This window comes from Ascidiella aspersa, chromosome 3 (genome assembly GCF_963924565.1).
Source record: "Ascidiella aspersa chromosome 3, kaAscAspe10.2, whole genome shotgun sequence".
In the NCBI taxonomy this organism is placed as follows: domain Eukaryota; kingdom Metazoa; phylum Chordata; class Ascidiacea; order Phlebobranchia; family Ascidiidae; genus Ascidiella; species Ascidiella aspersa.
In genome coordinates, this window is record NC_139449.1 from 20,489,170 (window position 1) to 20,512,989 (window position 23,820).

Genomic DNA, 23,820 nt, shown 5'->3' on the forward strand with positions numbered 1-23,820 from the left:
AATAATGAATATAATAATACTTGACCCACCCGGCACCCACACCCAAACGCTAACTCGCACCCTAACCCAAACATTGTGTGTTCATTTAATACCTTAATATTTGAATTAAAATTCAATAATAATTGAATTTTAATTTAATAAGAGTTGTCAAAATTGAAAAATTGGAAAAAGCTAAACTGTTGTGGGATATTCAACCTAAGGTGTGCAAAAAAACATAAATTTTGCATACCTCGATCTTTGGTTCTGAACACTTAAGATCTCTGCGTGAAGTGCCATGAAATGCAGACCAGGCCCACAGAGAGCTATATTTTTAAGCAATTGCTGTGCCTATGTGAGTTGCAAAATAAATTATACAAAAATATGGCTAGGTTTTCAAATGTCAGTTGTATAAAATCTTGATTGCACAATATCGGCAAAAAGCCCCTAGAACAGTGGTTCTTAACCTTTGGTAACATGTCAAACCCCTATGTTATTCTGCAAGCGTTCGCCAAACCCCCAAATTTTCGCTCAGTATTTGTTTCTTCCTCAAAGTAGCTGAAACTGGAATAATCAAATGCTTTTATATAGGTTAAATCGGACAAACTTTCAATTTATAGCGTTACATGACACCTTGACACATAAAATAGATTCAAATTTAGCTTGAAATAACAGCATTATGTTTCAGAGGAAGTTCTAGCCAAACCCTTTGAAACAGCTGCGTCGAACCCCAAGGGTACGATCGAACCCTGGTTAAGAACCACTGCCCTAGAAAAATTGGGCCAGGTGGTCCTAAAAACTAGATAGTTTGATGCAAACATTTTTGTTTAGCAAAAAAAGGAGAGTATTGTGATTAAACTTTAAATGCCAATGTAAAAATATATCTTCCCTAAATTTTTGGAGTACATAGACTCGGATTCACAAATATTTTACACCAATTACAGATTGAGTTGTTTTGTGAAATGAATGGATAAAATAATTAAAGCAAACATTTGTCTAAAGCCACTGCAAAAATGTGAAATTGTTTCTGGTAAACAAACTTAAGAAATCTTATGGAAAACTACCATGCAAAATTTTAAGGCAATATATATTGACATAAGTACTAAAAAAGATATTTATACAAGGTGTAAACCAGCTTTATACTTCCAAACTTTCATGCTTTTGTTCAAACAGGTTTTTCAAACAGGCACACACAAAGATGTCTGGTGAAGTTAGGAAACCTTTACTAATTTTGTGCTGTTTCGGGTTAATATCTATGTCTGTTGCCCAACATGGCGATTTAAAGGCTAAAAACACTGTAAATCGTTATCCTCAACACAATGTATTGCCTGATAACCAACTTGGAAATAATAATCAGTTGCCTAATGCAGTAAGTACAAACTAGTTCATGGATTAGTGTTTATTTTATTTTATTTTTTAATAATGTAGCAGTTATATGGGTATTTCTAGGGATGTCGGAAAATATAGGCCAATACCCTATGCCATAAGGGTCTAACTCAAAGATGTCGTATTACTTTAGTGATTAATAATCATTTTTGTACAATTTAAAAAAAATGCCCTTGAATTTTAAAAGTTTGACACTTTTGTGCTATGCCAAGTGTTAGTATCATTGCTAATCTAATCCTAGGCTTGTATTAACGCCAATGCGCTACCTGATTAATATAGTAATTTCATCCATAATTTGCGATCCAATCCAGGATCTTAACCTTGAAAGGTTAATTAGTATTTTTTTGGTTAACAACAGGCAAAATTTTAACTTCTTTGCTTGTTTCTATTTTTCTATTGTTCTAGTAAGTGGATCAAGCTATACTTTCTATCTAAAATATCTGGTATCGAAAAGAAACATCAAGTATTGGACATCTATAGTAGAGATCGACCGATACCCATTTTTTGGACCGATACTGATACGATACCCGATTTTTTACAATTTTTCAACCGATACCGATTTTTTTATATACCTGGGAAATGTTTAAAACTTGAATTAATTGAAAATAAAATCCTAATAATGTTTTAGTTCATATACCTTTATTAATTATTAAACAATTATTTTGCATATTAACTTGACCTGATGCTAAAACCAAAATTTTTTTGATAAAAAAATTGCTAAGTTGTTTGTTGTGCAGAAAAAATTATATGATATTTTTGTACTAAAATATCGGCAAAAGTATCAGCCTACATTTACCGATACCGATATATCAGTAGAAGCCAAATATCGGCCGATATTATCGATAAACCAATCTATCGGTCTATCTCTAATCTATAGTTATAGTTATTACCAAGAGTTATATCTTAGCCATACTTTGTGCTCATAATTTTGCCGGCACAAATCAAAACAGTTCTTTTTATTTTTTCGTCAATGAATATTGAATATTATAAAACCAATTGTTTTCTTTAGTTGTTTGACAAAGGGCCAGAAGAAAACAATAATATACTTTTGCATAAAAATTGTTTGTTTTTTGTTGTTTTTTTAGGCCAATAGTGACAAGATACAACCAGTCAATGACATAGCTCACCAAGCAATGCCAGTTGCCAACCAAATTAACATACAACATCAAGCAATGCCAGTTGCCAACCAAAACCAAAATGATCCAGCACACCAAGCAATGCCAGTTGCTAACCAAAACAGTTATAGTAAACAAAAGCTAGTTCCCAATGCTGTTCAGTATCAAAACCAAGCCAACCAGCCTAGGGATTTTGTTCATAATCCAGTTGGCCAAGGTTTGGCACAAGTCAACAACCATGTGGAACAAAATGTCCCATACAATGCAAATGCTGTTCAATCTAACAACATGGTAAATGGTGTTGCTGCACAAGGTATGTACAACTTTTGTTCGGTGAAAACTAACTTTGATACAATTCCCTAATCTGCAAAAGACAAAATGCAGAATCACCTATAGGTTAGTTTAATAACTTTCTGCATAATTTGGATAACTGTGTTTTAGTAACACATTAAAGCAGGGGTGTCCAACTCAAACATGCCGGCGTGCCAATTTTTATCTTATAACTTCTTCCCGTGCCAAAGTTTAACCGAACCAATTTATTTTGGTAACCGAACCAATTCTTTTTAATCTACCAAAAATAAGAACGTTTATTTAAACTTGAAAAAAAAAACTGTCTAGTAGAAATGCGCATCACTGCATCAAAGTGTCTCTCGGTGAGCTGACTTTTGTTTCTTCACACCAAGCTATATAATATTATGAGAATGCTAGCCTCCACACAGTATATTGTTACTATCAAAAGTAATTGTTGGTTGTCGTGATAAGGGTTTGTGTTAGTACTGTACAACAACATTCCTAACTTTTATTTATGTTGTGTCACTTCTTTAGACAATTATTTTAAAGATATTAAGGTGTTTTGGAAGACAGTTTACAAAAAGACCAAACCAAACTCAAATGTAGTATGTACCATGTTAACATTTAGGAAATGTGTAGTATGCAGAAATTCGGCGAAAAATGATTGATACAAAATCACAAGTTTAAACAAATTGTTGCATATATTTAACCCAACCAAAATTAAAATAAATTAGTGTAAACTGTGCCGAAAAAGCTCTTAAGCCCACTGTTGATTGCACTCCTATGGCATATATCACATTAATTGTTATTCTTAAAGCTATTGCCAAAGGAGCTCGTCGGTTATTTCAAGCTGGCACCCTTGCTGATACTCCAGAATGTTCAGAGGATATTGAAAGGATTTGTTCAGGAAAGCACATTTCAAACAACCTTGATATATTGACATGTATTAATGAAAAAAATGTTGAGGTATTATTGTGCGTTTTTTGTGATATTTTATCCTGTGAACATTGCCTATTTAATTGTTTCAATGTGCGTGTTTTATAACCTTATTATTATATAAAGTAGATTTTAGTAATACCCATTTATTGGTTATTATTTCATTTTTGGTCCAGTTTTTCTGTTGTTTGTTTTGAAACAAACAACCAAGATTATTCTTTTTAAAACACTTAGGAATTTTCTATTTCAAAACACACCGTGTTGACTTTTAACAATGTTTACATATTCTTAGGTTTGAGCAATGTTCTGCTAATAACAGTAAAATAGTGATAAGTGGTAGGAATACTATTTAGATGTGTTGGTAACTTAGTATTTTTTATGTTTCAGGATAATGATCTTTCAGAAGGTTGTCATCACGTAAGCATTAGTATTTTTTTATTGTATGCAATATGTGATTTGTTTCTGTACAGTTATATGCATTTCTTTTACGTTTATATATAAATATTTAAAAGTTTAAACATGCATAAGTCTATTTATAGTTTGAAAGATTTGTTTGTAGTTATGGTTTACTTTGTTAGTACTTATAGTTGTTTTTTGTTAGCTGATTTGGTCATACAAGCTCAACATTACTAAAAATCCGAAGTTTGAATTGATTGCCCAACAAGTCTGCAGGCAGTCAATCGAAACGGTAAGTGTTTGCAATTGAATGTTTTGTATTGCTCTCATTTTAATAAGGAATATTTGACGTTTTTTATAACTGAACCATGTTTTATTTAGATTTCTGAATGTGGTGCTCCTGGCCAAAAAAAGGGTACACTTTTGTCATGTCTGTTGGAACACAAAACTGAGATTGAAATTCCTCCTTGTAAAGATTTTTTGCGGAAAATTTCAAGCATTGTGTTCAGCGATTACAGGTATAAGTTTACTAATTACATTTCTGTGAGGCTCTTGGGGTAAATTATGTTTACATTCCTAATAAAAATACCCAATAACAGTGTGGTAAGTCCCAGTCAAGTAATTTGTGAAAAGACTTAAGTCCAAGTCATATCATTTTTAAAATTACTTAAATCCAAGTCGATTCATTTCAAATAAATGACAAGTAAAGTCCCAGTCAAGTCATATTTAGAGCAAGTCAAGTCCTTGGCATAAAATCAAACGTTAAACTATAAAAACTGGTAATTTAGTCCAGATTATGGGCAATATCCTCTACTAAAATAGAACCAAAAACCAACATATTGCAATCAAATGTTTTATGTGCAAAACTTCAATAAATAACTCAATTTTATAATCAAAAAGTCATAATGAAAGCACTTTATTAAAACCTAAGTCATTGGCCCAAAATATTTAAGTCAAGTCAAGTCAATTTGTCCAACAGACTTCAAGTTCAGTCATTTGTAAACCGTGACTAAAATGCACTTAAGTGAAGTCATTGACTTAAGTTATTACAGCACTGTCAAGTGACATAGCTGGGGTTTCACAGATTTGTAAGGTATTTGCCACACTTAAGATATTAATTGCAGTTTGTAAAAAGTCACTTTAAAGAGTCGTAGTGTTTCCTCCAAAAAACGTTAAAACTATTGGTCAAAACACTGTAGTAAACATAAGTCAATCAAGTCTACAGTTTCCTAAGTAAGTCAATGCCACACTGTCACTGTATAATATATTGCATTTGCTAATTTTGCCTTTTCATGAAAAAGCTCATTGGTCAGTTAACCACACATTGTATGCAGAAACAATTTTTTTAAATAAATTGAGTCTAAAATAAAAGCTATGATTAGTCAGGGTGTCACAATCCCATTCCAAAATTAGCATGGGAGATAATTTTTCATTGTTACCCAAATGATTATTGACTTCATATTAAAACTACTAGGCAATTCTAGACATTGTTTGCTATAAGTTTGCATTGCTTCACTAGACAGACAAATGTAAGCCGTGTTAGTTGAAAAAACATTTTTTACCCATTTTAATTGTCAACTTTGTCTTCATTTATTTATAACAACTGTTGAAGTTATTTCTGCAAAGGAAATTTAAATTTTATAGACTTATTTTTCTTTGTGTAACTTAATTAAAACACAAAAAATATTATTATACAGATTGGTGTGCAATTTACTCACTGATTGCAAAGATGACATCAACCATTATAAATGTGGAAGAATCACTGCTGCTTCAAATCCCCACGAAAATCCTGATGCAAGTGTAAGTTTCCCAAAGTATAAAAGCGGAGTGCTTTACATAGGTATATGATCTATATAAGCCTGTTTGTAATGTTCAACACTTTTTCATCATCTTTTCAGCATCTGAGCCACACTCAAGGAGAGGTGATTAATTGTCTTGAAGATCATTTTGGAAATGGAGAGAAACTTGAGCCGAACTGTGAGAAGCAGATTGAACGCATAGCAGAACTTAGTGCCGAGGACTATAACCTTGACAAAAACATGTACTACAAATGTAGGGAAGTCAGGGACCGACTTTGTGATCATGTGAGCTTAACTTTCAATTATAACCTTAACAAAATTCACTTTTGCAAACGTGTTAACTGTTTTAGGATTATTAGGCCTTTGTCTGGCTGCCCTAAGTTTAATTTTGGATCAAGTTAAGTTTTAATAAGCCAAACAGGTTTTTTCACTTTTGATTTTGGGATGAAACAAATCCATTTACATTAAAATCTTCTAGGTGCTTTTTATGTTTGATGGTAAAATTAATGCCCCTTTTCGAGGTTTGGGCTACTAACTTTGCTGTTAGGGTTGTTTATGGACTTTGTGTGATTTAAAATATGCAGTAACAGCTAGTGTAGTCTGTTTAATTACCTAAAACGAGCATACATTCTATGCAGAAAAAAACAAAACATTTTTTTAGGTTAAATGTACCGTGCCATACTGTGTGAGCATCAAGCCTTTCTTCATGTCATTTTAATTGTAATTTGAACAATTGTTTACTGCCTTTGTTAACTTCTGTGTGAATAATGTTTACCTGCATGCTTGCAGCACAAAAGAAATTTTTCGCATTTCTACTCTTTTTTTTACAAGCAGCGTTAACAAAGGCAGACGGTCATACCCATTACTCACAAACTGCCCTCAGCGTTTATTTAATTATTTTACTTCGTTTTTTTTTAAGGTTTGGCTTTGGTGGCTCTGGGGAATTCTATAATTATTTTGTTGTACCTGAATTATCCGCAGTTTAGGATTTTTTATGAGGGCAAAACTGCTGTTGCTTATACGTGTTAAAAAGTAAAAATGCGCCATAAGTGCATTGACCGTGATACCACCCATTCTTGCAAAGGTTGTTCTGATTTTGTACGACTGGAGTGCCTCCTTAACTTAGGATTTCATTAGGCTTGCACTTAATTGTTTACTGTCACGAGTCTCGACCGCTTGGCACGTTTCCTCCAAGGCAATTAAGTACTACAAATTTATCTATGCAGTACACCATATTCTGCAAAATTAATCTCTACGGTTTACATATCCCTTTAGTTTACAGCACTTTGGGATAGCGAATGTTACTATTGTTTTTTATTTATTTTACTTACAACGACTACGGATCGATCTCCAAACATTACCTGATTTATCAAACGTCATCAACGGTCACTTTTGGCTTTTAACACGCCGTTGAATTTTACCTCTCGATAACCAAGAAATGTAGAGTGTTGAAATAGTCTTCGGTTTTACACAAAAAAATTATTAAATTGTGTGCTGCAATTTTGATTTTGGATCGTTTGTTGCATATCTTTTGTGCGATTGTCATCGTAAACATTCTCGCGCCATCAAAACAGGAATCACGTTAACTTGTCAGACATGGTTTTGTTGGATTGCCGAAAGTAAATTACTGTGAAGAACTTCTCCCTAAGGTTTGCTGTGCCGATTTTTTCGGGGGTTGTTCGTTGATTCTGTTATTAAGTTATTTGCGTTTTTGGAAATTTGAAGCTTTTTCAGACTTGGCAAAGGACTCCCTGAGACCTGGCAAAGTGTCTCTACGTTATTACTACTTTAACTAAAAACATTGTGTTTTCTAATTGCCAGGTTGTCGCCGGTGAGGGAAGGGTTTACAAATGCCTGTTCAACCACAAGTACAGCCCTGAAATGACGCACGGCTGCCGCGATGCAATTTCAACGAGGCAAAAACTAGTGGCCAACGATTACAAGGTAGGAAAATACATGCTTTTTTACATTAGTTGATATATATGCATTTAGTTGATAAATGTGTTGAACTTCTCAATTAGCAACGTCAATAATAACAGGTGTAGTTGCACTTAGTAAAATATTTTACCCTGGGCAGCTACAATATTCAAAAGAATGTTCCTATTTATATTTACTCCTCTTTTTGAAATACCTTTTTTTCTATGGATACAAATACAATTTTAGATGGATGCGTTAACTAGATACACTCAATCACAATCACAATAAAAACAGGTTTAATATGACTAATTATGTTATAGATAACCGACATGATCGTTTTGTTATTCATACTGACACTACCCTAATTATTTTACTGGTCATGGAACAAACAAAGGAAAGGGAAGCTTACTTCAACCATTTCCCAGTATATGGTGATTTTGTAAGGAGTCCAGACTGATGAAGTGTTTTGGGTTAATTATAAGTTATCAAACGTAGCCCAATTTGGTTACTGTCCAATTGAGCTTCGTTACGGGGAAGCTAGCTGTACATTACGTCCCTGTAATTACCAAGACTTAGTCTAGTAAAACTACATTTAACTACGTAACTTGTTTGTCATGTTGAAATAATTTTACGATTTTTTTTCTCCGCGGTTTGCTTTGACCTTATTGTCGAAAATGGTTAATTTACCTAGAATGGTGCGTTTACACCAAACTCTCGAATATTTTCATTCGATGCAAATCGTTAAGTCTGCTTAGTTAAAACTGGAAAGAATGTCGTCTCCAGCGCCACTAAAAGACGCGCATATGAATAAAAGGAAGTTACTTCAATCCCGATTTTCCTCTTCTACCATAGACCAGCTGTTTGCTATGTTAGGTAGTATGGGCGCACGAAAGTCTTTTGTTGTTTTAAAAACTGTTTTAAAATTTTATAAAATTCGTGACGACAATTGCCTTTTATATCCTTTTAATAACATGGTTTTGCCTAATATTTAATTTGGGTATAGTTTTACATAACACCCCTATAAACTTTGCTTGCAATCAATGGTTTGACTTGCCCCTTCGAAAATTCAATAATACCAAAATCACTTGTGAAAAGATGTTTTTTTATAGGTCGTCACTTCAATTGATTCATACATCATTTGCATTTTATTTGTGTTGTAGTTTTTTTTATCTAACTAACTTTGCGATACACCTAAAAGTTGTACTAGAAACTAGCGCCGTAACGCCATGTCAGCATCAAGCGTTGTTTCCTTTTGTAGCGCAATTTTTCGCCCAGGGCACGCGTTCCGTATCACTCTGCTCACTGGATGTGTTCACGTGGCAGAAGTGGAATGGCCTGGAGCCGGTAAATTCGCCTTTTACAAGTCACGCCGCCGCTTCGGCTGTGCGTCTCAAACTCGCGGCGTCATCGCGATAAACAATTGCGTTTACGTGCTTTGTTTACATTTACTGCTGGATGTTCCCTCATTAACATATGCGGTTGTGGATTGCATCGTCTCTATAAGGCATGGATAGAAAAAGAAGTATGTAGACCAATTGTTAGGGTTTGTATTGAGAATGTTGACATTTTGGACCAAGCAAACCTGGCTTACTTTTTTGTGATGGAAATCGTTTGAGCGAAATTGCTATTTGCCTAACGACTTAAATTTAGTAGTGAAAAAGATAGGTCTTTAAGCGAATTTTAAACGTTTGTCGTTTATTAAGAAACAAGGACCTTATAAAGGTTTATCAACAATCCACATCCATATACACAGCGAAGTGATAGTCATAGCGGAAATACCGATTCGAACACAATGGGCGTCCCGCTAAACTTGCCAAATACACCTTTCTGCCTCCGGGTTAAATGCCAAACTGGATTCTTTTTATAGGCAACAGCCGATGCTTTTACTACTTGTTAAACATAGATGTAGCTATTTGTTTTACAATAATTGCAGCCACTTGTTGTCGTATTTGATCAAATTCTCGGGACTTAGTTGTTATAATTCCAGACTGTACGTTTCTATTTTAGTTCCTGGTAACCGTTTGTCAAGCACGATATTTGACAAGGCGACGTGGCTCTCTGCGTTTGGATAAGCGTCGCAGCCGCCTGTTACAAGATTGCTTATTTTTTATCCACATTAAAATTGCGAAAGGGTCAAGTTCGGATTTGATTTATTACAATTTAAAGAACAGATTGATTATTACAATTTAAAGAAGACCACCCTTTGTTTTTATTTAACCTTTGCCTTTTACGCAAATTGTTGTTAACAATTTTATAATTTGTCCAAAAAGTGGTTTATTTCACTATTTAACGTAGCAACTATCGCACCACGAAGAAGCCAATGCTAAGGTGACTTATGAAAAATGCTTAATTATTGAGAAACCATAACATTTAATTATAAAAAGTTTTTTTGGATTAATGGAAAACAACAACTACTTTTCAGACGGACCGATAGTAATTGTTTCACGGACGGTTAAGGTGTCCCGTAAGTTGACAACCGCTGCAATAAATGATAAACCCAACGCATAACTAAAAGTGGAAACCCAAGCCTGACTAACTACGTGGTTAGTTGTGCACAACTTAACCATCGAGCCATATGTTTCCTCAGGCGAGTTACAGCTTAAGCAAGGGCTGTCGCCAGGACATGAAGAAGTATTGCGCCGGTGCCGTGGTACACGACTCCAACGACGCGAAAGACTTCATCGGCCTTTCCACCATGATGCTCTGTCTCGAGGAAGCCAAACTTAGGGGAGGTAAAAAAACGTTGCGCCTGCTATGGAAATTCTTTTGTATTTTCCATAACTGACACACTTGTTTGATCGAATATGAAGCAATATTTACTGTCAGGAATAATATTAATTAAAGCCTATCTACTGTATGATAAAAGCATAAAAATTCGTCGGCAACAAAATATAATATACTAAAATTTAGAGATACACCTTTATTTCGCTTCAACGAACAACTTACCGTTTTTTGATAAACAAAAATTGGGTTTTAGCATCACACCAAGTTAATATGCAAATAATAATGTAATAATTAATAAAGGTATATAAACTAAAACAATATTTGAATTTTATTTTCAATTAATTCAAGTTTTGAACATTTCTCGTGTATATAAAAAATCCCTATCGGTATGGAGTATCGGTTAACAAAATTGTAATGAGTCGGTCGATCTCTACTAAAATTTAATATTATTTGTGTAGGCTAGGAATGTATGTGGTTACCCCTTGCTTTTTGTGAAGAATGTCTGCTTTGATTTAATTCAGGGAAAATGTCGCCTTGTGAAAGCCATACCTTCCATTGTTTTCTTGCCGCAGAGCTGCTGGCGCCCAAGTGCGAGAACCAGCTGATCGACTTCCGACGAATGCTGATGGAGAACTTCGAGCTGTCGGCCGAGGTCGTGCACAAGTGCGCCATCCCAATCAACCAGCACTGTGGCGGCGAGATCGAAAAGCAGGAGACGGTTCACTGCCTGATGGGGCTCGCCGAAGCCCCACCGCCGGTCAAGAGCGAGAATGAGGCCGAGCAGCAACCGCCCCCGCTCACCCCACAATGCGAAGAAGCCGTGAGTGTTCTTCGTTTAATCGCTCGATACAAAGATGTTTAACGGCGGTGGTCTGAAATAGAATTTTCTCAACTTTTCCCAAGCCATTGGATGTCCTTCGCGAAATGTTTCCAAGGTGGTCCAACGAGTCTCTTTGAATGGGCCTTAGACCCCATAAAATTGTCTTTACGACGTGTATTTAACTGTGGGTTTGCTTTATATCGCACACTGAACTAACCCGGACACCAAAACTGCCGTGTTGTATGGAACGTGTAGTCTAAACAGTTTTGCCTTTGGTACGATTGTTTTTTTTACGAAACTCGTTCAAAGCAATTGAAAGCTGGTGTGATGCACAACTATATATATTTTTGTTTCTCTTGCAGATAATGCACCTGATAAAGGAAACCGAAGTGGTGTCGGATTACAAAATGGACACGGTTCTGACGTCAGCATGCAGCAACGTCATCACAACTTCGTGCAGTCAGTTCCCGGAAGGCGATCCTCTGTAAGTGTATCCTTTGTAGCATTATTCCTACATCGTGCAAACATTCATAGTAGTACGACGTTTCACTGTACATTTTTATATGCTTGTGGTGTTAAAGACATTTAGTAACATGGAGAGAAAGAGTTTGCTTTGGCGTATGTAAAAAAATAATGACCAACTGTGCTGTGAATGTCATTGCCATTCTTTCCGAAAGCGGATTCCATTTCTGCTTATCAATACTTTTAAATAGACTCTGGGACCTGTACCCAAACCTGATTAAACCGAATGCTATTTTTAGACTGGGTCTGCAAGGTATTTTGTCTATTCGACAATCGTAGCGTTATGTGCCCTTCAGGGAACTGTAAATTGGTAGGAAGTGGGAAAGATGATGTTTTTTGTTTCGTTTTGCAGCGTCTTGTCTTGCCTTATGGAGCAGCTCTACTCACCACACATGAACCGCGAGTGCGAGAAGCATATGCTGGAACTGCAATACTTTATCAGCAGGGACTTTTTGTGAGTACCAAGCACCATAAGAGTGTAAACAAAAACATTAATGTGCCAATTGTGCCAACCAAGACTGCGCAGGGACGTTAAATAGTTTTATTTGCAAAACATACGACAGTTTTTACAAGATATTGTTATTACCAGATTTTCATGAAACAAGTAACATCACTTATCGTTTGTAGACCCAAATGTGTTTTCGCTAAAGAAATGTCGTCCCAGAGTTTCCAAATCCTTTGCCTTGCAAACCCCTTATGGTTTCTTTTTACCTAGTTCAACAACAGTCAGCTTATTCTCCAATATAGGCATCCGCTATCGCTTGATATAATTTTGTAAACTAACACACGATCCTAGTCCTTGTCGAAGCTCCATCGTCAATTTTTAACCTTGACAGCTTGCTTTTATCGCCAATTCTTTACCTTGATAGCTTGGACCCGATCTTCCACAAGCGGTGCAAGGCAGACGCCGAAAAGTACTGCCATAAATTGCCGCCGGTAGACGGCGCTGGCGAGAACCCCGACGACGATGGAAACGACCCATCCGAGGATCTTGCCACGATGCCCTTCAACCTGGTCCTGTCCTGCTTGCACCGACACAACGACGAGGACCAACCGAAGGTGCGTGAGATCAATTGCAGCCCGACCCTATTTTTTGATTCCCCTAACAACACGGGGAACTTCATTAGGCTGTTTAAGTTCGATGCCAAAAGGATAACAGCTGTGTTGTGGCTTCCAAAGGTTTCTTACATGCTTGAATTATTTTATGACATAACCCGCAACATTTCGACACACACACATACATATACACATCCCCAGTGAACATTGAAAAGGGCTTGATTTTTATTCTCTTCTATTCTCTAAAGTTTTAGTAAAAAAAAAAAAAAATTATCAATAACGATTTTTATTTCGTACAGCTAACCCCGGTTTGTCAGGACGAAGTTCACCGAATCTTAAAGCAACGCGCGCTCGACTATCACCTAAACCCCGACCTGGAGAAGAAGTGCCGAGCGTCGTTGGGAAGACTCTGCTCAGAGGACGTGCCGGAACGCGGCAAAGTAAGGCTTTTATAATAAGAATATCAAATCCCATACAGAAGTATATCATTTTCAACATTGAAAAGTTGTTCGAAACGTTCAAAATGATACCTACTTCTGTATGGGCTTTGATATTCCTATGTCTCACTACAACCTCCAACTATTATGCTACTAGGCTTTTGTCTTGTTTAGTTTTGGTGACAAGCGAGCTGTTTATGCCAGTAGTCCTGCCAAAACGGCACTTTTTTGCAGTAGGTAATAGAAACGATAATTTGGCAGTAGTTAATAGCGTTAATAATAAGCAAATAATTGAATGTATCGCCTTTCACCGGTTGAGAACCACTCGTATATCATGTTCGTTATTTGCATCCGCCCTAATCAGTTGCACAGTTACGAGTAGAAATGTTCAACAAATATACATACCGTGATATCTGCTTTAGTTGTTGTACTTCGAAACAAACGTGATAGTATTACTCGCGACAAAAGCTTTAGAACGCAAGTTTAGTCCATAGCCATATTAGATGCACCTGTAACCAGGCAGACTTTGACGTTTTGTTGTTTAGGAGCTGATCTGCCTCCAGGATCACTACGAGAACATCACGAACCCGGTTTGCAGGAAGGAAATCCAGCAGCTCACTCGGCTCGAGTCGGAGGACTCGGCCGACCTCGAGAACGTCCTCATTTCCGCTTGCGAGCCAATGCTGCAGAAATATTGCAAGGTGAGTGCTCAATTAGGAGCCACTGTGAAATAGCGGCAACGAAAGCCCTTCAAAGCGGCCCTCCAATAACTATTACTAGTTTTTTTGGTTTGTTTACTATATCTTGAGTAACAAGTAACAGCTGCTTGTTTGTAATCCTGACTAATACGATTTTTTTAAAGGAACGATAAACATTGCAATTGGAGCATATAATTGGATCGCACCAATATTACTTGGTTATTTAGTTATTTAAAGTAATATAATAATCAAGAATAACCGTTGAAACACTTTTGTCAATCTTTATGGCAATTGTGTCCCAGGAAGACACCAAAAAGTTTGCCCTTGTATTAACATGGGTATATATTTCCAATAGGTGGTTGAGTGCGTACTCGACTTAAATCGTGTGACGTTTTCATGACTAGTCCTTCTTGTGGAACTGTATTGTACCTTACTAGAGTTTCTTTACAGCACGTGCTTGACTCGGAGGACGAGGGAAAGGTGATGGAGTGCTTGATCAAAAACAAGGACGACATGGAGAGCCAGGAGTGTGCCGCTGGTATCCTACACTTTCAACTGGTAATGCGTAGAATTAGGTTACAGTGTTGCTTTTCAATTAGACCTGATAAAGCACGGTTGAGCCAAAGCTTTCAAGATTTTAATGCAAATTATTGTTAAACAGTGTCACCTGATTTCCAGTGTTGGTTACGTTTGTTTGTGAGTGAGCCAATGCAGAAATTGCGCCTTGGTTCGATGACACACTATAATCACTTGGGAAATACAAAACCACGGTTTTGGAAATCATTTTTCGTTATTTTTTGTTTTGTCCATTTTCCTCGTTATCTAACAAATAAATGTTTGCGATTTTTTTTTGGTTTATTTTGATCGCAGATCGAGATGAAGGATTACCACTTTAACTATCGCTTCCTCAAGGCTTGTAAGAAGGACATCACCAATCTCTGCGTCAATCCACAACCAAGATCAAAGTAAGTGACAACGAGCAGAACCACAGTAGTTCTTCCTTTTAACAAAAAAACCTTTTAACAAAATATGAAATGTGGCTCTTGAACTTTTGTAGAAAACCCTTCGATTCAACCCCTGATGTGTATATAACTTTTTTAATCGACCAGCAACACGATCCTTTCATATTAGAGAATTTTATATTTAAATGAACATGTCTTGCGTGCCAGGGCGGACGTTGTAATGTGCCTCAGCAAAGAGATTCGAAACGCAGCTCTGAGGACAGAAAAGAAGTCGCCCGTCAGTGGAAAATGCCAGGAACAACTCACAGTAGAAAATCTGCAAATGGTCAGTTCAAAAACACCATTAAAATGTTTTCGCCAACTTGAAGTTGTCTGGTTTGAAGTGGCATTTTTACATTATTTTATTAACACTGCTAGCTTTCTGACATAAAGGTAGAAACCAACCAGTTCACGTCGGTTGAAGGCGAGTTGTTTGTCACAAAAAATGCACAGGATGTAGTGCAATGTAAAGATTTTTATCCGAAAAGCTTCATAAGCCATTTCGTTATATTAACGCTTTATTCACTGATTGCTACCAAAAAAATCCCTAACAAAAACTGCTTCGTTTGGCAGCACGAAAACATCGAACTCAACCCAGATGTGGACGATGCGTGTAGGAAGGACCACCAGCTTTATTGTTCTGACGTGAAGGCCGGTAAGGCTCGCATTCTCGAGTGTCTACGTAGCAACATCGTCTCACTGTCGAAGGATTGCCGAAAGAAGATCATGGAGCTACAGGTAAAGTCTTCCTAACATATTTTATTCCTTCGTCTTTATTGTGAAATTATGTCTCTATTATTTCCGTGTCCGTCTCCAACTTGAAACTAATAATATGTCATAAATGATGCTTCATACATGCAAGATTAAAAAAAACGTCTTGTCGTTTGTAATCTTGGGCTATTCCCTTTGGGTAGATCAGCTTTGCATTCCTTTTTCAACTGATAAAAAAGTGAAAAATAAACAATTGGTAATGTCTTTTCGATGATGTCGCAAAATCCGCCATAAACCCAGCATCAAAAACCCGGCAAAATCAACCAATTTTCAACATTGCTAAATAATCAGTTTGATTTTGCGCAGACAAGCGAGGCAAAGAACGAAGACCTCGACTTCACGCTGATGCGAACCTGCAAAGCCAGCATAAAGTCCTACTGCATGAGCCACTTGGAAGGAAACAATCACCAGAACATCGTCAATTGCCTTATGTTCTACAAGAAGAACATCGATAAACCGTGAGCTAATTCGATTTGCCTTCCGTTATTTTGTCCAACCGAAAAAATATCGGAGTAGTGCTATAGTAGGGATTGATTTGGGTGAACGCCAAGTAGTTTTAAGAGACCGCAAGTGTTTCATTTAAATACCAAAAAGGTGCAAGTCCAAAATTTGGGAAACCGCTGGAGAAATTTGGGGGACCGTTTCGGTCCCCCAAAACACCTTTAAAAAAACACTGCGTGCAAACCAGGTGGTCATTGTGTAAATAGGCTGATGATTACTCAAAAATATGTCGATTTATTGACATATCGAAATATGGCATTTCTGTCTAGGTTTACGATTTAAAATCCTATTTCTGTGTGTGAACAAAATGTTCAAAATTATGGGTAACTCGTTTCACTTTAATAATTCATTAATCGCTATAGCTTAATAACAAAACTAAAGGTTAGCTTTGTAGACCTTTAGTTGTGACTAATTAGCCCAACAAGCTAATGTAATAAGCCTAAATCTATCGTAAAACAGACTTCTAAAGTAAAGTTAATTTATTAAGTTTTGGATGGCAATTTACACTTAATTCAATGTATTGTTTCACTATTGCTAATATGTTTTTAAGCGGTTAGTCCGTGGTCGGTAAGCACATGTTTAGCAGTTCTTAACTTACATAAAACAACGGCGTCTTTGAAAAAACTTATACTCTTTCCAGTCCTCATAATTACGACCGTATAACCACAGTGCAAAATAAGTAGAACCCGTAAGCCCAGGCAGACGTTTAGGCAGCAGGCAAAGAAGCGATGTCTTTCAACCGCTATACATACACACTCCATTTTCAAATTTCTCAAAACAAACCGTAGGCCGCTCTCGTTTTTCGCAGATGCCGCGACCTGCTTTACGCGCGGCGCCGCGAGATGTTCGAAAACATCGACCTAAACCCGGAGCTGTTGGACTCGTGCAAGAAGGACATCGCGCGCCACTGTTCGAGCGCGGTGAGGCGTGGCAAGCAGGAGCAGGAAGACGGCGAGATGCCCGACGGTCCGGTGTACGAATGCCTTAAGAAGGTCATGGCCGACGCCACGCCTAAGAAGGTGAGCCGCTGCTCTTAGACGACTCTATTCGCTGGAAGGTGTAATGTCCGCTATTCCGTAATTTATTTTGATACATTTCCTGCTGTCTTTCGGTTCCGATACGAATGAGGTAATTTATTGATCAGACAGGCAAATTTGATTAGGTTGGATTGTTCAAAGATGATGTTTCAGGTTTATACGTCAAAATTTGCTTCTGTTCTAAGAACCTTACCCAAAACTAGATTGTTATTTTGCTATTTTTATGAAAAAAAAAACTTTTCGATTTTTTCAAAACTTGCTGCTGTTTGCCTGTATATAACGTGATTTTTTGGATTAATTCTAATACGAAATATGAAAAAAAAATTGTTTCCAATGTTTAATTTCGTCTTAAACTTCGTTGTTCGCTGCTATACGTTACTATTTTAACGTGGATGCCGGTGTTTTGATTTTGTTTTATCAAAGTAGAACAACGTGTTGTATTTATAATGCAAAATACAAATTGCAGTCGTTGTCTCCGAGCTGCAACACACATATGGCCGAGGTGTTTGCCGAACAACAGGCCGACTTCGCGTTGGACCCACAGCTTGTACTCAAGTGCGTCGGCCCGGTAAGTATAGAACTGAACAGCACTGGTTTAAATGCTACTCTTTTTCGCGGTTCGATAAAAATAATTGTGATCTCACAACACCTGATAAAACTTTGAAAATAATAAAGCTATACTCTTTATTTGTTATTTAGTTGCTATACAAAAATTAACTTAACATACAGAGTACCTATATCCTATATGTATGTATATTCATTTTTTCATTACGAATTTGTCTAAAACCGTTTTAATTAAAAAATATTTAAAAATTAGTAAGTCGGTTATTGTTTGTAACTATAATTTGTGTGTATAATCGCGTATGCACAATGTATGTTAACAAGCTAAGCTTTCATTGCTGTTAAAAATTGCCAAATGTAAAAGTATACATCTAAGAAAAAGGTTGAAGACCAGAACTTTGTTTTTTTAACACATGCCTTTGTCACTTCAGATCAAAGAACATTGCAACGCGGACAGGCCGGACACTGTTGTTGAGTGCCTTAAAGACCTTTACCTTAAGGGAAGCCTGGCCGCCGCCAAACACACAGCCTGCGCTATTGTAAGTAATCCGGTCATCAGCCCAAAATATATTCTGAAAGTGTAAAATACCAGTCACTTCTTCATAACTTTATCCTGTCCAAATTATTTTTACACTATGTTTCTGGCGAAACGGTAATGTAATTCCGCTTCATTTTGTATGCTTCTTTTTGTAAGAAAGGCCTAAAATTTATTTTATTCACTAAAAAAAAAAAAAAAAAAAAATTAATAATGCTTTAAGAAATATTGAATATTTTCTACTCTCAATAAACTTAATTTTTTTGTAATTTTTTCAAATGCAAAAACGGGTGATCGCCAGTACAAAAAATCGCTCGTTATCGACTATTAATTCCTGCTTTATTCTACAGGAGGTAGCTGTGCTGATTAACGCGGGCAGGAGCGACATCGAGGCTGACCCTGTGCTCCATCAAGCTTGCGCCACCGACATCGACCGTCTCTGCAGCCGGGTACAGCCAGGCAACGGAAAAAGTCAGTTCTACTTGCGTTAATAAGCCCGTCGGGCGCCTTGTTTAAAATGGAAAAGCGCGTTGTCGAAACAGTCGGCAAGGGTTTATAACTGGGAATGTTTATTTGATCTGTGTAGTTTTTTTGTGAAACAATTCTAGTTTCGGCCAGATGTGTAGTGTTAGTTTACCACGATCTGTGTTTATTTACTATACGAATTGACATAATTGTATTTGTCATTGCCTGTAGTCAAATGTTGGCATGTCGTTCCGGTAGTGGTTCTTAAATTGCCACGAGAAAGTTTCCAGGAGTCAGCACTACAAATATAGTTTGAATAGGCATTTGACAGCTTGTGTACAGCAGCTTGATAGTATTAATACTGATTTAAGTACACCCAAAGCCATTGCAGACTCACCGAATTTGTTGATCTATGAGTTTTACTGATTTAAAAGTTATTGTAATTATTGTACAGTGAATAACTCCTGACTTTATTAATAACACGGTGTGTATTTAGTATTTATTTTCTCGACCTTTATATGATATTCGTAATACCGACCGGTCTTTTTTTGCTCTTTTAACCTTCGGGTGAATGTTTTTAGTGATTCAGTGCCTGGTGACCAACTCCGATTCTCTGACTGGAACCTGCCAAGAGGAGATCACGTCCAGACAACAAATGTGGCAGAAGGCAGCTGTAGGCGGAGTAAGTTTAATCTGAGTGTGCATGGATAAACCGAAATGTTTCGTGTCGCCTCTTCCAAACGGATTTATTTATTTTTTTGATAAAGAGAAAATAATAAAACTAATAGAAAATATGAAAAAGTAAAGAAAGTAAGGGTAAGGTTTATGGCTTGATCCCATTGGACAATAAGAGGCCGGGAATTTCTGAGCAAGTCATTAGTGGTCTGGGCCCAGTCCTCTGACAACCTGTCGCCACGGAGAAAGGGCCCGAGTTGAAAGCAAAATGTAAACGTTTTAACCTTTTGTTTGTTTTGGTACTATAAGTAAGTATAGGTAGGTTAAATTATTGTAATGTTGCCTAATAAAACCCAGGTTTACCTAGGAAAAAAGGGCAGGATTCCAATGAAACAGGCATGACTTCACAGGAAGCACACTTCTTAGCTTATCCGACTATTCAAACGGATTTCGGCTGCATTTTTTGTGTATAACATAGATCTGTACGACCCTAAAACAATTTTTCTGAGTTGTCCTTCCAACAGTGGCCCTTTAAAGTTGTGAAAACTATTCACGCAGGTGGTTAACACACTAGGTGGGGTTTATATATTTGGTGACAAAACACATGAAAAACGTTCATCACCTACAGTCCTACAGTCAAACAAAACTTGCCAGTGTCCTTAATGCTTATACGCATTTTTTCTCCTTCCAAACTTAACCAGGTCGCCAATCTGAGCGAGCTGTCAAAGAAAGTGTTGAACTCTGATAACTCGACTTACCTTTTGTCCGTGATCGGGCTCATGGCGGTCGGCATCCTTTTCATGGGAACGATCTGCGGCCGACTCACGAAACGTTCAATGCGCGAGCGCAAGATGAGGTGACCTGTTTGGCGCCAGATGGCGGCAGAGGGCTCATCCCACACTAACGTGCGTCGTCAAACGTTGGAAAACTAAACGACTGCCAATCTGAAGCCGCCTTAACTTCTAGCTGACCTGTTTAAATCACCAACAAATGCGTTGTTTCGCCGATTTATTTCCTTGTGTTTGGTTAATTTGATCCTGTTAACTGGATAAATACTTTTTTGCTCAATTGTTGGCTTATTTTATCTCTTCGATACTTGTCTATTTTTGAAACAAAGTTAGAAACAAATTTACCTTGACGTGCAGATAATACCAGTGGCAACCACTGACTTATTTCTGCTAAATATTTTAACTGGTGATCTTTTTGAGACGTGTTTTGCGCTAAATTGTTGAGGTCAATGTGTTACACGGCCGTTCTCAGTGTCATGCGAGCGTGCATATTTAAACGTTACACTTTATGTTAAATATTTGAGATTTATAATTTCCAACGCAAGAGATATTTAACCCCACCCTTTCCCCGGCAAAGCCGCTTCGCGTAATGTTTGTAGTGTTTACCGTCGTGTATCTCGTATGGCGTAACCTTAGCGTGCACTATGATTGCACTTTCAAAGTCTGGCCGAATGGGGATGTTCGTTGTTCTCGGTTACCGAACGCTTTTGTTTTCATTCGCCAAAATTCGCTTGCCTTCCTCATGCCACCACATTTCCGTCCGCTTTTTTGCCGAACTCTATTTTTGTTAAACCAAATTTGAAGCGTTTATAAAAGAGAGTCCTCTTTCTTTTAAAGACATAAGTGCCCGTTTGTCCAAACAAGTTTCCCGAACCCGTATAAAATGCATGTTATTATGGTTAAGTTGCCTTTTTGTCTCATATCATAGTGTTCGTCTTTTTCGGCATCCATCCGCTGTCCGTCGTCTTTCTGTAGCCATTCAGATTACTACGTTGCATTTTTCTTGCAATTCTTGTAAATTGTTACGTCATCAGCACTGTCGAAAATGTCTCTCTATCGGAAGCATCGATGCAAAGCAGTGTAATTACCTTGTTTTAAATATTTTATGGAACACTTAGACCTTGCAGTTTTGTTGTACAACATTTTTAAATATTCTTAGCAGCTTGTATTTATTTTTTGATGTAGTAAAGACAACATATTTCTGGCTGGCGATATGTTGTAAGATTTTGCATAAGGCTGCAAACGCTTGGCTGTTTTGTAGCTTTTTTAGAAATGTCGCTCGTAGTTATGATTCAACTTTTTTTTGAGATTTACCAAAATGTTCGTTTGGTCTATATTTGCGGAGTTTTTGTTGTATTAGCTTGTGTACGATGTACAAATTTTTTTTTTGTACATATCTCGAAACTTTACACAAGAATGTAACCATTACGTTTAATGTTGATGCATGAAAACGTTGTGTGTTGTTTGTTTCATAGACTAAGTAACATGCGAAATATTTGTTATAGGTGTTTTCCTCTTGGTGTACACAAAAAACGCACATTGTGATGACTAAAATATATTTTTACCAAAATGTTGAACTTAATATTTTGCCCTTAACAACTGTTTAAATATAATTTGACGAAACGGACTGCACAATCATTCGTTAATTGTGGTAATGTCGTCAAAACTTAACTAAACAACTGGTCAGCAGTTATTGCATTTTCTGCCTGTATCATTCTGCATGTCAGATCGCCGCCTGCAACTGCTTTGTTTATCATTTTCCCCAAATATTGCGCGGACCATGTTTTTTTAAATCGTTCAGGCATCAACAAATCATCTTTCCCTAAAGAACATTTGGGCCTTTTTTGAAATGATATTTTTACATGTTATCTGCGTTAATCCATTAAACACTTACCATATGTAAACTTGTTGGCATAGAAATAAACCCTATTGTACATAGCTTTATGTATTCCGATTTGTTGGCTTTCTGCAATACGCGTCAATACAAAAACAACATTGAACCATAAAAACCTATTTGTTTTTTGTTTTTCCAAAAAAATCCTTTATTGATTTAGTTGTAGCTCTTTATCGGCGCCTGAATCAAACTTGCTGTACGAAGCCACTGCGAGCTCACAACTGAAAGTAACTCAAACTATACCATACCAACTTTTTGAATGATAGAAAACTTTTACCCCAAAGCAAATATTCTGCTGAAATCACAGTGGACTTGTAATGGTTTATTTCAAACTTTGTGTCTATTTTACGCAAGAAATGAAGTAGCCTGTAATTATTATCTTCTCGAACAGCCGTTTTTGTGACCAAAATAGCGCCTGTTATCGGAAATAAATGACGGAATATGGAGAATCCCCCTAATGTGTCACATTTTTTATCAAATATTCCGGTAAAAGCTTTCTATAAACGTGCATAAGATGTTCAGTTGTCAGATAGTGGTCTTTAATATTCCTTAGGCCAAAGTCAAAACAGAAAGTTACTGGTAATAAATATTTCGGATTACGTTTTTATAGGTTTAGCTAATTTAATGTCATGAAGAAAATTTGACTAATGGAAAGCTAATCAATTAAACGATTTTTTAATAAGATCACGTAAGCAACGGAGTCTTACTGTTAGGATATAATTATTTTATTTAAAACCATATAGTATGACTTTATAGAACCTATAAAAGTTGTCCTAGACGATTTTATATTTTGTTACAGCAAAGGATTTTGCTTTTGGGCCAAATCTGACCTCTTCTCCTGGCCTCACGTGACATATACAAAATCAATCAAGCGCGCCATTAAAATTAAAGGGGTAGAAATGAGATTGATCTTTGTGAGTGAATTCGGTTGCTAGTAGCTATTCGCCATAAATACAAGGAAAGCAATGTGCCAGTTTAAATGTCGATTGCTCTTTAAAAAAATTGCTGACATTGAAGGGCGGGTTTGTTTGTAATGTGTAGTTATAGGTGAGTGTGATAAAACGCAGCTATCGTGCTATGTGGCAGTGATACGGCAACGCCAACCGCTTTATGTGCATCGAAGTTTGTTTGGTTTGTATGTATTGGACTAACCTAATGGAAACTACAATGTTACCGTATCATAATTATAGTTACTTATTAAAGATATTTGTTGGTCACTTACGCATGACAATTAGGTAACGTTTTTGCCTGCCTTGTTAGTAAACTTATTCAGTAGTCTTTTAACCAAATGCCCGCCTGGAAATTATGGCACATCTCGACGAGATTTCGCTATTGCACGGCTGAAAAAAATGGGTGACACTAAAGCAGGGATGCCCAACCTGCGGCCCGCGGGCCACATTGCGGCTTTTTTTTGCGGCCCGCTAGTCATTTTCACTCCCAAGTAGTATTTTAAACGTTCAATATTAGCCTAATTAAAATGTACCAGTCAGCTTTTAGGGGCACACTAATAGTATACTAT

General features: G+C 36.9%; 1 protein-coding gene across 1 annotated transcript; it reads left to right on the plus strand.

Annotated features, from left to right (window-relative positions):
- Nucleotides 1-1,153: 1,153 nt before the first annotated feature.
- LOC146160718 (Golgi apparatus protein 1-like) lies at nucleotides 1,154-22,346 on the plus strand. Its single transcript, XM_083384324.1, has 27 exons — nucleotides 1,154-1,345; nucleotides 2,448-2,790; nucleotides 3,586-3,734; nucleotides 4,092-4,121; nucleotides 4,306-4,392; nucleotides 4,482-4,618; nucleotides 5,798-5,900; nucleotides 5,999-6,184; nucleotides 7,721-7,843; nucleotides 10,404-10,548; nucleotides 11,113-11,360; nucleotides 11,723-11,844; nucleotides 12,235-12,336; nucleotides 12,752-12,941; nucleotides 13,238-13,378; nucleotides 13,921-14,076; nucleotides 14,524-14,631; nucleotides 14,944-15,038; nucleotides 15,243-15,360; nucleotides 15,648-15,812; nucleotides 16,152-16,303; nucleotides 17,155-17,365; nucleotides 17,850-17,951; nucleotides 18,376-18,483; nucleotides 18,830-18,950; nucleotides 19,526-19,626; nucleotides 20,321-22,346. Exons 1-27 carry the CDS (start codon nucleotides 1,175-1,177, stop codon nucleotides 20,477-20,479), a joined length of 3,873 nt encoding a protein of 1,290 aa, XP_083240450.1. The 5' UTR covers nucleotides 1,154-1,174; the 3' UTR covers nucleotides 20,480-22,346.
- Nucleotides 22,347-23,820: the final 1,474 nt, after the last annotated feature.